This window comes from Carica papaya, chromosome 3 (genome assembly GCF_054855325.1).
Source record: "Carica papaya isolate Zhongbai chromosome 3, ASM5485532v1, whole genome shotgun sequence".
In the NCBI taxonomy this organism is placed as follows: domain Eukaryota; kingdom Viridiplantae; phylum Streptophyta; class Magnoliopsida; order Brassicales; family Caricaceae; genus Carica; species Carica papaya.
In genome coordinates, this window is record NC_142311.1 from 33,011,035 (window position 1) to 33,025,561 (window position 14,527).

Sequence of the window (14,527 nt, forward strand, 5' to 3'; positions counted from 1 at the left end):
AAATTTTTCACAAATTGAAAATAATGTCATTTTAAAGTCTTAATCCTAATAATCGAATGACGTCGTTTCGTGTAAAAAAAATCTTCGGTTCGTACAGACGACATAGAAAGAAGATACTTCGAGATTTTTAAGAGAGAAGATAGGGCGTTCTGAGATTTTTAGGGGAATATCATTTTGCTCATATTAACCTTTTGAAGACCCAAATTTTATCAAAGCTTCAGAATACAATGAATGAGTTAAAAAGGTATATTTGCACAACAGCTTACTGTTAGAATAGTGTAAATATATATAACTAAATGAATATACTAACCAATATTATTACTAATTTGTATAAATTATTTGATCTTTCATAAAAAAAAATAGATAACCCAACTGCCATAAACTTGTTTTAATCCACTAATGAACCTCTCTATAAGTAAAATCCAAAGAGACTCGAGCTTTTCATTTTTAAAAAAGAAAATAAACGAGTGAAATATATATTAACATGATACCAAAACGAAGGATACCGCCCATGAACAAATACTTTACGGAAGAATTAGCGTATCTATGACGTTCCCAAAAAATGTTAGCATACCACCCATGAACAAAGAGATTTGAGCTCAACTATGATCCAAAAAGTTATTCTCAGAGCTAGTGTCTTTGCCTTTGTTTTCCTCAAGTTTCCTCTTTGGAAGCCATTTAAGCCCAATGAATACCACTTTTAGTGCATCTATTAAGGTTCATAGTTTGGAGTTAAATGTCATATGCTACTTCACTGTGTTGATATCATTTATCATCTCAGTTGATCATGTAGTTAGTTCTCATTACAGATGAGTACTAGTGTACCGTGAACCCATGATCCCCAGGAAGAGTAAATAATTTAGTGTCTTGTGAAAGGGTATCCATTCAGGCATTCCAAAGTTTTTACTCCATGGCTCTTTTCTAATATGTAAGACTTGCTCCAAAATTGTTAATTTCCAAGTATTTTACTACTTAACCAGGTAATCTACTGATCTAAAAGTTCATAAAAGACTTGGTCTTTTACCTATTTGCAATCTATATGAAATTTTACAAAACCATCTTGGTTCAGACTATGTTCAACACATATCCATTTGACTGTATTGGTTGCATACCCCCAAGTCTATAATGATGAATGAGGTTTCTTTCCCCCCCTCTCTGACACTCTATCTAATTGAGGTACTCTAAGAAGAGTCAATTGAAAGAGAATTTCTTTCTCTCTCATTAAAACTAAAAACTGTTTAATTCTGTAACCAAGTTATTTTCCAACCAAAACCACAGGCTCTTTCAAATTTTTCAAATATCTTGGATGAACTGGACTAAGCAAATGTGAGAGATTACTAAATGAAAAATGATAGAAACAATGAGTAGACACAATACGAAGTAGCTACAATTCCATGCCTGGATGAAATGGACGCAATTTGAGTATAATAAAACCATATATAAAGATCTTTATATTGTCTCTACTCTAATGCACATTAACAAGAACACAAGAATGTAGAAATGATAATAATAGGCAATGCCCACACACACAGAATGAAAGCAAATAACAGATCTCCTGTGCAATCCACTTTACATGTATAATAATAAGAGAATAATAGAATAACAACACGACATCTTCATCACCATGAACAAAACATCTTCTCAACATAAACGTCACTCGAAAGGCCTAGAAATCCTTACTTATACTTGTCCTGGTTGTAGAACCATGAACAAAACAATCTTGGAAGTTTCCACCACGAAACAATATGATCTGGGTGAATACCACATGAAACTCAGGAAGATGAAGTAGAGGCAGGAGTTGTAGGATTGAATGCTTGCTGTTCCGCACATGAGAGCATTTCATGAGGCCCAGCTTCCTCTCGGCCGACACCCATCAGGTCAAGGTAATACAGGTAGTGGGAAATGATGTTATTCATGGGATCAATATCACCTTGGCCGCAAATCTGATCCCCGTAGAGAACGTTAATGGTGGTGCCAAAGTTAGGACCCCGTTTGGCCAAGGTGTCATTCTTGGTGGGCTTCCAATTGCCAACGAAGATATCATGGGCTGAAGGCTGTGACTTTTTTATGGGTGTCATCCATCTCCAAATTGCAGCCTGGAAAGCAAGTGTAGCATTTTGCTCAATATATTCAGGATGATTCAACAGATCCGCTTTCAGAGCTTCCCCAGCAGCACCATAATTATAGTTCCTGTCATGGAAAAATACATTATAATTTCTATCATCTGACCCAATAATCAATCCAAGTGGTTGAGTTTAAAGCTTTTTACCAGTAGATTGGCAAGGCACCCCTGCCATAGTAGTCAGCTCCAGGGCTGCAGGGATAGGTGTATTTGTAGGACTCATCACAATAAGACTGGCTAGGGCTCATTTCTCTATTGTAGCAAAGGCCCCAAGCCAAGGGTCCTCCTGTTGCCACTCCATAACCACCTGTCAAAAATTATCAGCACCACCAAAAAACAAAAGGAAATAATACCATCAGATCCCAACAACTCCATCAATGGCAAGACACACAAAATGAAATCCACTACTCACAAGAGGTTTTGCAACCGACATGACCGAGAAAAGCAGCTATTTCCTTCATCTGCATGTGCTTGCCGCCGGTGGTGCCGAAGCCTTGGGGCTCGAACATGGCGGCGGCAGTAATGAACGATTGGTAGTCCCAAAAGCCCACAGCGTGAGCCACCGGCGAATTTCTCTTCGAGAAGAGATTCTCGAATTGGTATGTCTGGAAATAATCTGTTACGGTCAGGTTACAACAATAGATTGACCAGTCCTTACACTCCCATCCTTTTGTACAAACTTTCTTTCCCTTCACAATCTTCACCACGGTCTTTTGATCATCTCCATTTGCAATCACCGCCAAATTGCAGAGCAGTACGAGCGCTAAAATTGCGAGAACCCCCTTCCTCATCTCCATTACAGAGATAATGAAATTCTGAGAGGAAGCAGCAATGAAGATTTCCACTTACCTTGAAATCGATGCTGCCAGATCGAAGCGCTGGTTTGCAATTTACTTGGTAGAAAAGAGAGGAATGAAGAGGAATCAAAGAGAGAGATAGTGAAGAGGAGAGAGGGTGTTAGATCGACTGTCTTTTTCGGCCTACTGTAAACCAGTGGTGGTTATAGGTGATTAAACTCCGAACAAGTTCTACTAAGATCAACGGTGAAGATGGAATTCTTTGGAAAATAGCTGTTCGAGAGTTAAGCAAGAACAGGCTGGACCTCTCTGACCCCACTCCACCCTTCCACCGACAATCACACCCGGCTGTAACTCTAATTCCAAGTCTCAACTTCGAAAGTAAGAACTATTTTAATATTTAAAAACATATTTAATATGGTAAAAGTATTTTAGAATTTACCAAAATCTTTTCTAAAAAAACACACTTTGGGTAATTGTCAAAATAAATTTTAAATGTATTTTAAGATTATTTCATAATTTTTTAAAATATATATGTGTGATCTAATTTCAAATTTTTTTATTTACAAAAATTTTTAAACATATTTAAAAAATTAATTAATTAAGTTATAGTCTAATCAAATTTTGAGCAAGAGATAATTATCATTTTCAAACCTAAATTTGTGATATAATTTCAAAAAACTATTTAATAGAATCTTTTATAAGTATTCTTTTTATTTATTGTTATTTAAAATTAATTAAGTTATTAATAATTAAATGAAATCAAAAAAATAATCCGTCACGTGCAAAATTATTATAAACAATTCTCCTTCAAATAAAACAATTTTATCAAATTGAGTACGATACATAAATTTAGAACAAACTGGTACAAATACCATTCAAGAGAAGATAAATTTTCAAGTTAGTCGTCATAAAGTAAATAAAATTTCGACAGATTTAGTAAATAAACGATCTTCTATCGCTTATACTAATTAGGTTAACATTTCGATAGATTTAATAGATATGAATATGCTAAATTGTATTATTTCACGTGTCTTATTTAAGTTATTAGTTCAAGATAAACTCATTTAATATTATTTATTGTTTTGATCGACGTGAGTACGTGCAGTATCAAGTGTGTGATCATAATGTGAATGCTGTACAGAATGAGTAATAAACATGCAGTAATCTTTATTTGTATGTATGTTATTTCACCCTAATACTGCACACTTACATCGAAAAAGCATACAAGTACAAACAGATTGGAGGCTGGAGGAAGACCACAACAACTGTTCTGATAATTCAAGATAGCCCAGGGAAGTTTTTATGGTCCCAGATTAATTTAAGATGAGGTGGGTTATGAATCATTTACATCCAATGTCACGCAGGTAAGCAGCTACTCGTGCTTCTTTTGCTCGAGCTTCCCCTTCGGAATCTTGCTGAGAACGCTGGAATCCAACTTACGGTAATGATTTTGAAGCTGATCCAGTATTTTGTATACTAGATTGTCAACCTGATCTTCGTACCTCTCGTACAGGACCGGCAATGTATGTGCAGCAACAAAACCTTCAGAAAGAACAGTACAGTTTGGAATATTTGTATATATACACAAAGATGAAGCTTTTTTTCAAGAAAGAATATAAACTCTAAGTCTTCATAATTCGTTTAGTACATAAAAAAATGTATTCCCCCCTTCATTACTGGCTAAGGTGTAAATAATGCTACTTATAAAGGTGTAGGTTCGGGAACTAGATTAGACACTCCTTATCATAAGGCAAAACATCAAAAATAATAATCCAAAGAGTCGTTAAACATAGAAAAATGTGTCCAAAAGCTTTCCTCCTACAAATTGAATCTAATTTTACATAGAACTATTAGTTTTATTTAACTATTATCTTTATAATCTTTTGGAGTTTTATCAGAAACATCCACATAGTAGTCTAATTTGTATCAGATTTGAATCCTGCGTCTCTGATTGTAACAATCTGGATCTTACATTATTATCAAATTACAAACCGGACCATTAATTTAAAATTTCTATCAAGATTGATAGTAACTCTGACGTGGCATTTTTAACTAATAGGATGTGACACGTGTCCAGAGATAATTTTGTTAAAAATTAAATTAATAAAAATCCTAAGTTGTCAGTACTCCTTATCTTATTCTCCTCTTGCTTCTTCCAGAATCCTGAAAAACTCACAAAGCATTTCCTATAGGCAACCTACATACTACAACTTCTATTGTCAGCTCAAAAAGGTAACAACCCCACGTTTGAATGTTGTTCATCCTGCGGCTGCCTGCCACACTTGCATCCAACCCTCTAGCAAGACCAGTTGTCCCTCTGTCATGCCACAGGAAGTCACCAACTAGCAGTGAAATTCAACCTCCTGCTTACCTTTTTTCAACCTTTGAGACATTGAACGTTTGTCCCAGCAAGCAACCTACCATCTCTAACCCAAGGGAATTCAAATCAATTAGCCGACAAAAATCTCCTGAAAACTTCTCTCTCACTTCAACACCATCCTCTGTGAATCCCGCCATCTGCTGGGATTCCGTGACCTGAATATGCAAGAGAGTTCTCTGTTCTTCAAAGAACTCCTTAATCAGCTATAGTGACGCTTATGGATGTAACCAATCCACTTGGCACATTCCAAATTGTCTTGGCAGTTTGTCACTGCAGCCAATAAACCTGGATCCGTTGGTTCAATTCCAAAACCAACAATCCAGGCCTTTTAGAAGGAACAACTGTTTTGCAGTTCGTTGAGGCATAGGCACACAACCAAGGATGATGACGAATGCTGCATGGTTTGAGGGTTTTGGGAATAAGAAGAAAGAGGAGAAAGAGACAGAGCATGGGCAACTTAGGGTTCTCTTTTTTTTTTTTTTTTGTAATAAACTATCTCTGGATAAATATTGACATCTTATTGGTTAAAAAATGGCCTACTGACAAGAGCGTTGGAGTTACAGTTAATTAGGGGAATAAGGGTTGGCAGGGGTGATAATACTTTGGAGGTTACACATCTGTTTTTTGCCGACGATATTTTGATTTTTTGTCAACCGGATGTAGGTATCTTAAGGCATTTAAGCTGTGTTTTGGTATTTTTCCCGACTGTCTCAGGTCTGAGCATAACTTTAAGCAAATCTGAGATGGTCAAATTGGGGGACAGAAGTGATGAGGCTAGGCTGGCCAGTTTGTTGGATTGTAAATCGGTCAGACTTCCCATCAAATATTTGGGAGTTCCACTTGAGGCCAAATATAAAGATCTGAAATCTTGGGAACCGGTGGTAGAATTGTTTGATAGAAGACTAGTGGGATGGAAAAAAAAAATTTATTGAAGGGAGGCAGATATACATTGATTAGAAGCACCCTTACTAACCCTCCAATATATTTCCTGTCTTCCACCACGATCCCTGTTAAAATTGTTCATCAATTGGAGACTATTCAATACCGCTTTTTATGGGGTGACATCAAGAAACCAATTAAGCAAGGGGCCCTTGGAATAAAATCACTTACTGAACTAAACACAGCTCTTAGGGCAAAATGGTTATGGAGATTCCTCAAGGAAGAAGATAGACTGAAAAGGTTATTATGGCCAAATGGGGGGATACTCCAGACAGAGAGGGGTCTGGCAAAATTAGGAGGAAGCACAGTCTTGGTATATGGAGGAAAATTCTGATGGATTGGCACCAGTTTCAGAACTGCATTGAATGGAGCATTGGTAGTGGTGATAAAATTAGATTCTGGAAGGATGTTTGGATTGAAGGGGGTTCTCTCATGAGCCGTTTCCCAAAATATTTGAGCTAGCCCAATTTAGAAACATGGTTGTTAAGGAGGCATATAGGGAGCACAATGGCAGCAGGTTTTGAGAAGTGAATGTTTGTAGGAATTTGAATGATTGGAAAATCCAGGATTACCAGAATTTACTAAGTATTCTAGAAGCGCAGAAACTGAACAATTCTGCTGATTGTTTAAAATTGAGGCTGAATTAGAATGGGTTGTCTTCTGTTAAGTCTTATTACTACTACATCAGCAGTAAGGGGATGACAGAATCTGTACCTTTCCAACAAAACAGATCTGGAATTCTAGAGTTACGTCTAGGATTGCTTTCTTTGCATGGGAGGCGGCCAGGGGATGTATTTTGACCCAAGATAAGTTAATTTTGAAGGGTCATTTTATTCAACAGGTGCTACCTGTGTTTGACAGCTGAGGAGACCTGTAATCATCTTTTATTATGGTGTCCTGTGGCTTATGAACCATGAAGCATGGTGTATGGGCTTATTGGGCTAAACTGGATGGTAGCTGGTACTGTCAAAGAAGAAATTTGGGAATGAAGTGGTCTCAAGCTTGAAAATGATTGCAACAAATTGATTCCTCTGAAGATGATGTGGATTATCTGGAAAGAAAGAAACCTTAGAGTTTTTGAGGGCAAGGAGAATTTAATGTATAGATTGAGAGATAGATGGTTACATTTTTTTGGGAATAGGTTATTGGGGCGTGACATGATTAGTGGTGAAGATTTTAGAATTGTTACCCTAACTAGAACGTAAATTTATTGTACAATGGTGGTACCCTCTTTGGTACTATGTTTATATACCATATTTACACTTTTTATTTAAAAAAAAATGGTTAAAAAATGTCTTGTCAGAGTAACTGTTAATATTGACTATAATTTGTAATGGAGCATCTAACTTGTAATTTGGTGATAATGCAGGATCCAATTTGAGACAAATTAAAAACTACAGGGATTTTTTATGATTTAGCCCCTAATATTTTGGTTGTTTTTCCTTAATTTTCATTTGTTCAGTTGTCAACCTCCACGTGTTCATATTTATCAATTCAAACACGTGCAGATATCTCAAAAAGAAAAAAAAAATACCAATTTTATATAAATTGACAAAAAACAACAAGTGCTGAATTATCAAAAAAATACTTTAGTACCTGAAATGTAATAGAGTCAAATAACAAAGAATGGAACTGTATATTTCCTTCTTCTAGTTCCATTTGGAAACTCCTAAGAAATTAATTTTTACTATCCTCTAATAGAATTTTCATCCTCCTTAATTGAATTAAATGTAAATTTTCAGATGAATTCTACAAAAATTTGTTGATTCGTCCCCAAACCTACCATAGAAAAAGAAAACATTCATGGAAGTTCCCAAGTAGTCTATATGATTATATTAAATTCAATTATCTATTGAAGGTTAAACATTATAAGTAACAAACAACAGAGACAACATGGAAGTATGCTCCTTACCAATATATACAACTGTCAGAAAATTGCACCAACTCCCTATCACAGCAGCAGCCCACAAGCTTACAACAACCTGGAGGGATTATATAGGGTTAACTGCCCATTTTGAAGAACGAAACTTGTTTGTAGATCATACGAAGTATCTCACTCAGGAAACATGGAATCGTTATTGAAAAGAAAAGGTATTTCTCATAATGATACAAATTCTGTAAATTCTTTAGTAACTTGACAAAAAACTAGCTTGGACCTAAATATAAACTTTTTAGCAACTCCGAATAAGTGCAGTCTGCAGCCGAACCAGCTTTTCAGGGCAGAACTTTTAGCGGGAAAGTAATAATTCATTTATGAAAGGCCTGACTGTAGGGACCATATAACATCTTCAATAAGATTTGTAAAGACACAAAAAGGAAGAGGAAACCGAAATGGAATATCAAGATATAAAAGAAGCTCAGTTAGACAATGAGGCATGTGACTGAGAAGCGAAAATAAAGCACAAAATAAAAATTTCTTGTGGAGTTAACCAATGGACCCTTAGATAGAACAAGCAGGTTATGGAATAATAACTTTACATATAAAAGGCACAAGGTATATTATCTTCATGTCAGTACCTAGATTATCTCCTCACACCAGAAAAGAAATCAGCCAAATGTTCGACAAAGGGAATACTACCACCAAATTTTAGCACAAAGCTGACTTGTAAACCAATAATAGGAGAAAAAAATGCTACCTTTTAGAAAAATTCTTTATTTTCCTTTCTGAAGTTTCATTAGTTGATGAATGTCAATTTTTTGGGACTGTTGATCACTCAACCTAATTGTTTGACAATTTCTTAGTCAAAGATCTTGGATCAAATCAAACCATGGAAGCCTTATTCTCCTCTTTTATCGATGCTCACCATTCCTTCACCCATCAATGGACCTTCAAACAGTACAACACTTGTCGATCCTTAGTCATGTTGCACTTCCTATTGCTCACTATCTACCCTTTGTTTCTTCTTTAGAGTTCTCTATCAAGCTTTTATGGCTTCTTTAGGGTCCCTTATCAGACCTTCATGCTTTCCTATATATTGAGTAGATGTGCTAAGAGGAAAATTCCACTTGCATATAAAGGAGAACACTAGAGTACAACATAAATGATAATTTGAGTCATTTTCTTTAAACTTAAACTCTTAAGATAATTGATCACCTAATTTTTATTTTGCTCGATTAGTTACCATATGTTTCTTATGAAGGCAAATATATTTCTGAAAAAATATGGAATCAAGAAGCACTCAGTTAATAAGAATGTGAATGTATAATAATAGTCCCAGGAAAAAAGTACAGTTCATACCACCAAGAACTGTTTCAAGTTTCCCCCACATGCAACATCTTGCAGGAAACCCAAAGCACGATTAACTTCACCACCAATTGCAACACCGATGTTGACAAATACTTCAGCCGGCACAACAAGACGGGGTACTTTAGATGGTGACCTGCTCGCCATGAAGAAATTTCAGTTCAAACTATTTTTTTTGAAATAAAAGAATAGTGTTGTATTAATATTAACAATGGTACCGGGGGGGGGGTACCATTCACATACATGATATTTACAATTCAAACTTCAAAATTATGAAACGAAGCAAAAACAATGGTGCAGAAGAATCCATCTTAATATACCGGTTAAGTAAGCCCGACGCATTTGACCAAACAAACTGCAAAAGCATACCAAGAACCAGAGCAAAGAAGAGAAGAGTCAGAAAATGGTAATTAAGCCATTCAAAAAGCACCCAAATAGCTGTTGCACCAGTCAAAACACCAGCTGAAATCTTCTTGTTCCTCCATAACAAGACATCAGCAGCTGCACAAATTAGTAAGAGACGATATTAAAAGCAAGAATGAGTGACTGGAAAACATTGCTTTATCCCTTCTATAAAGGAGTGGGATGCTATTTTGCATTCATTTTCATGTTTGTTTTAGTTTCTCCTTCTCCTCTCCTTGGAGTTCTTTCAGGATGTCTAATTCTCTTCTTTTTTTCTTTCCCTTCTTTTATCCCTAATAATATTTCTTCTTTTATCCAGGGAAAATAAAAAGAATGAGTAACTACATGGAATTAAATAATAATAATAACCTATATTTTCATATTTCAGAAAAATAATAACCTACATTTTCCACCGCCCAAAATATGGTGGACAGGCTTCTGGCGACCAAACAGCCGATTGAAACGAGAAGAAACTCCCTCTTCCTCGAAAAAGGAGACAGATTTCTGCTTTGCAACACTGTCAGCAAGAGTTTCCACAAGGTTGTTCAGAAAACTCTCAGCTGCTATTTTTTCAGACATTCCTCCTATGATTCAAAAATAAACAAAAGTCAATACAAACTTATTAGCATTTAGAAAGAGCGATCAATTGTTGAAAGAAAAAGATTTTTTTTTAATAAAAAGTGTAAAGTATATATATTAACAAAGGAGGTACCACCAGTGCACAGAAGAATTTAAAATTCAATTAGGAGATCAACGACATTCCCAAAATTTTCCATCCTATATGTGTCATGACTAAAAACAAAAGAACCAAAAATGTTTAACCATCCATCTCTAATCTTAACAATCTCCCCCTCAATCTCATCAAATGCAAAAGAATTCCTCTCCTTCCATATAACCTAAAAAATAGATAAAGGAACAAGCTTAAGAAAACTTTTCTTATTACAAATTCCCGCCCACACCCAAAGCTCATTCTTTACCAACCCTGCCATCACCCAATTAATCCCTAAATGTCCATACATCATAAGTTATACACAAATGGGCACCAAAGAATAATATGGTTGCAAGTTTTGCTTCCATCTTACATAAGAAACATTGGTTCACTAGAATTTCCCCCCTTCACATTAGTTTGTCAATGGTCAATATGAATTCTCTGCCCACTTCCCAAGCGAGAAAAAGCAATTCTCAATGGAGCTTTTGCCTTCCAGATCTAATTTGCGAGAAAATTATCAATCCCCACCCGCTCCTCCTAGTCAGAAACTTGTAATAAAATTTGAAGTGAATTCCCCTTTTTTTCCCACATTCCATACCAATTAATCGCTGAAACTATTTAACTGAATCTGAGATAGCATGAGAAAGTAAGGCTCATACTCATCGATTTCCCAGTTATTGAGATTTCTGGTTACATTCATGAACCAGCCCTACTCCAATTCCTCTCAGAGAAGGCCTCCATAACCCTCCTCATACTTTTCGAAGAAGCAATTGCATAAATACTGAGAAATAGATCCCCAAGCTTACCCCTTCCAGCCTGCTCATCTTTCCAAAAATGAATTATCACCTTTCCCCAACTTTCATTTGATGTATTCTTGAAATTTCTGTCTCCCCATACTGATCTTTTTCCATCAACTCCAGTCATGCGACCTAGTCACCTCACAAGTGTCCCCATCAAACTCACCCTTACCCCACCGAGCCTCCACAATCCACTTCCACAGCCTTCCACCCTCGCTCATAAACCTCCACAGTCATTTACCATGAAGTGCAGAATTCATCCTCCCTTCCACCAGATTATTAGGGTGCGCCAATGCCCACACATTATCAAAAATCCCCATGTAGTAATTGTCCTTCTACCATACAATTGAATTAATATATAAACCCTTTTTTACAACGATTTTCAGTTCAGGCACCCATAGAACAATACATACACCTACTTGTTAATTAGAATTTCATGTCTCACATACTCAATTTACATGTATGGGTTTGTTTCAGCATCGATATGCCTATTCACGATCTTGTTTGTGCATTTTAGTCATTTTTGCTGCTTCTCATAGGTCCAATAAATGTATATAAACATATATGCATATATATGTATATATAGTTTCATTTCTAGTAAACACACTTCCATACACATGCACTGCATTTTCATAATAGTTAAGTAGCAAGTGTTCACAAATTTAATATGTTTACTCGAGATAAATTCACAGAAGTTCCTACATACGTTACTCATAACATGTTCATGCCAGTATATTCCTACATTTCCAAATTTCCGTAGCTTGATTCAAACTCTCCCTTTGTTCAGTTGTTATATGTCCAAGTTCATCTTCAGTAACACATTTGGATGATGATGTAAACATTCTCGCATTTGTTAGTTGATAGGGTTCGTTACAATCAGGCAACCTATCTTAACCCAATAAAGATCGTACTAGGATGTCCAGAATGGTTCTCATGTCAAAATCTACTCCGGAACACCCGAAACATCATACTTCTAAGGCACTAGCGGTAACTTGGGTTTCCATGTGGCAAATGGAGTCGGCTAAGAGTATCAGAACTTTTTAAAGCCAGATAACAACTAGCTAGACTCAACGGTGTTACCCGAGCGGCCGTATTCTTCCGCAGACCGCCGGTCACGAGAAAGTACATGCATGGTGACAGAAGGTCTGTGGCGACGGGAGGAATCCATTCCCGGCTTCCACGCGTCGCCACGTCCCTCGTTTTCACCGGATCGAAGAGTAAGGAAGCCGAGACTCTTACCTGTTACAGTCGATGATTTCCAGCACAATCGGCTTTGTCTTAGACTATAAAAAGTCACTTGTTACGAGGAGAAGGATCCGCCGGAAGCTCCTGCTACACCGATATAGTTGCTTGAATCCGCCGGAATCGCGAAGAGAAAACAGCCACGCAGGGAGCGTCGGAAGCTTTGCTCTAGCCTGCAGTTGCTCCCTAACCTCGCCAGAAAAGATGATCGGCGTAGAAGCTCTTTGGTGACTCACGGAGGTCGCAGCAGTGGACGCGGCGCCGCCTCCTCAGTTCTTGCCCTACTCACTTTCCAACTGAACCCTCCTTCCTCTTTTTTATTATTATTTTTTTTTCTTACATTGGCAGAATAATTTATTACTTATTATTATTATTATTATTATTAATTTACATGATTGGTAACAAGGCTGTGGTGTGTTATGCCTAAATAATTACATCATATAAAAGTATTACGTCGATTACGATGAGTCCAGGTACAATAAAATTCCTTTGACTAACTTGCAGTTGTCTATTTAACAAAACTTAAATGTTATAACTACGTACTTTGATGAATGTATATTTTTAAATATATTTATATTCTTTATCCATTATATAGACTATGTGATGGGTTCTAATAATTGAAAATTTTAGTTAAAGTTTTCTATTTTGGCGTGCATAAGGAATTTCTATATTTTTACTCGTGAAAGTCGGTTGTCTTCTTCATTGATTGTGCATAATATATATATATGTATATATATACACACGTGAAAGGATAATAATATTTCTTACAATTTAGCAACTACGATGACAATTAGCAAATAAAAATGGAGACCAAGTATCTGTTAATGACTATTTGATCTCATTTGATTTTATTTTCACGTTTTCCATATTTTCCATGTTTACTGGACTAATCGTTGCGTTTCCCTTTCTGTGAAACGTTGTCTTCAAGGTTTATGTTATGAAATCATTTATGTAAATCATTGATGTTTTCCCACGTAACTTTCTCTTCGTCGCCTTTCAATAGTAGCAATTGGGGTTTGCGACACCGATGACCAGGGTTGAATCGCTTATTGTAGTTGAAGCGTAACCCTTATATTTGTTGCCTCTGCAATTCATCCCGCAAGATTCACCTGGTGGCAGTGGGTGGAGAAGTTGCAATTTGTGACGATAGAGCTGCTAGTATTCGGTATAATTGGGTAGTCGTGACTCATATGAACTGGTTAAGCCGGTGTTACTAGTTTAGATGATCTTCTTTTATGCGGGCCAAACTAATTAGTTCCTTCAAGGATTTGGGTTGGAACATTCTGATTTCGTCTGTTATTTCAGGCTTAAACCCACTGATAAAAGTACCCACCAAAGCCTTATAGGTTTAGCCCTGAACTTAGTAACTCAGTCACTCAAACTCTTTATGGTATTCACGTAATGGACCGATCTGTTTTACTCTAGACAATACTTCATCAAAGTCTTCACTCTCAATAGCCTCAAACTGAGCCTAAAGCTCTTCCTCAAACATGTCCCAAGTAATCTTTTTTCTTTTCTTCTTCGCATATCTGACAAAGTAATTGCCACCATTAGTTGGCTTTGCCTTACACGTGGTACGATGCAAACACTACTTTTTGATCTGCAGCGGTGCTTTGATGCTCAAAGAACTGCTCAACACGATTAAACCACTCGATCGGGTCATCGCCATTGTATGAGAGAAAATTGAGTTTGGTGAGTTTGGAGTATAAGGGCTAGTTACCTTCATTTATGCGTTCGGTGCCATCCTCGTGATTCAGTCACTGCTGGCTGGGGCGAGGGGTCTAGTTGCTGCTAGAATCTTTTCGACTCATCACCAAATTTTATGTCAGTTGCTTCTGCGTCTCCTTAATCTGACAAAATTTGTCTGTCATGCCGACCTCCATTATGGACAT

At 36.6% G+C, this 14,527-nt stretch overlaps 2 protein-coding genes across 2 annotated transcripts; both read right to left on the reverse strand.

Moving 5' to 3' along the window:
* Positions 1-1,417: 1,417 nt before the first annotated feature.
* Positions 1,418-3,152, reverse strand: LOC110815075 (chitinase-like protein 1). The gene is made up of 3 exons (XM_022042731.2): positions 2,535-3,152; positions 2,270-2,429; positions 1,418-2,190 (listed from the first exon to the last, which is right to left on the reverse strand). Exons 1-3 carry the CDS (start codon positions 2,917-2,919, stop codon positions 1,773-1,775), a joined length of 963 nt encoding a protein of 320 aa, XP_021898423.1. The 5' UTR covers positions 2,920-3,152; the 3' UTR covers positions 1,418-1,772.
* Positions 3,153-4,069: 917 nt separating this feature from the next.
* Positions 4,070-12,953, reverse strand: LOC110815077 (Reticulon family protein). Its single transcript, XM_088216618.1, has 6 exons — positions 12,633-12,953; positions 10,292-10,471; positions 9,806-9,986; positions 9,480-9,621; positions 8,154-8,223; positions 4,070-4,464 (listed from the first exon to the last, which is right to left on the reverse strand). Exons 2-6 carry the CDS (start codon positions 10,464-10,466, stop codon positions 4,295-4,297), a joined length of 738 nt encoding a protein of 245 aa, XP_088072744.1. The 5' UTR covers positions 10,467-10,471; positions 12,633-12,953; the 3' UTR covers positions 4,070-4,294.
* Between the last annotated feature and the right edge of the window lie 1,574 nt (positions 12,954-14,527).

What these genes read in the sequence shown, in the direction of transcription:
- LOC110815077 (XM_088216618.1), bottom strand. Translation starts at nt 10,466, where the DNA reads ATGTCTGAAAAAATAGCAGCTGAGAGTTTTCTGAACAACCTTGTGGAA. An exon ending in TATTTTGGGCGGTGGAAAAT is followed by an intron (nt 9,987 to 10,291) that starts GTAGGTTATTAT and finishes TAATTTGTGCAG; the next exon opens with CTGCTGATGTCTTGTTATGG. An exon ending in TCTGACAGTTGTATATATTG is followed by an intron (nt 4,465 to 8,153) that starts GTAAGGAGCATA and finishes TTCTTTCTGAAG; the next exon opens with GTTTTGTTGCTGCACATACA.
- LOC110815075 (XM_022042731.2), bottom strand. Translation starts at nt 2,919, where the DNA reads ATGGAGATGAGGAAGGGGGTTCTCGCAATTTTAGCGCTCGTACTGCTC. An exon ending in TGTCGGTTGCAAAACCTCTT is followed by an intron (nt 2,430 to 2,534) that starts GTGAGTAGTGGA and finishes AATTTTTGACAG; the next exon opens with GTGGTTATGGAGTGGCAACA. An exon ending in GGTGCCTTGCCAATCTACTG is followed by an intron (nt 2,191 to 2,269) that starts GTAAAAAGCTTT and finishes TTTCCATGACAG; the next exon opens with GAACTATAATTATGGTGCTG.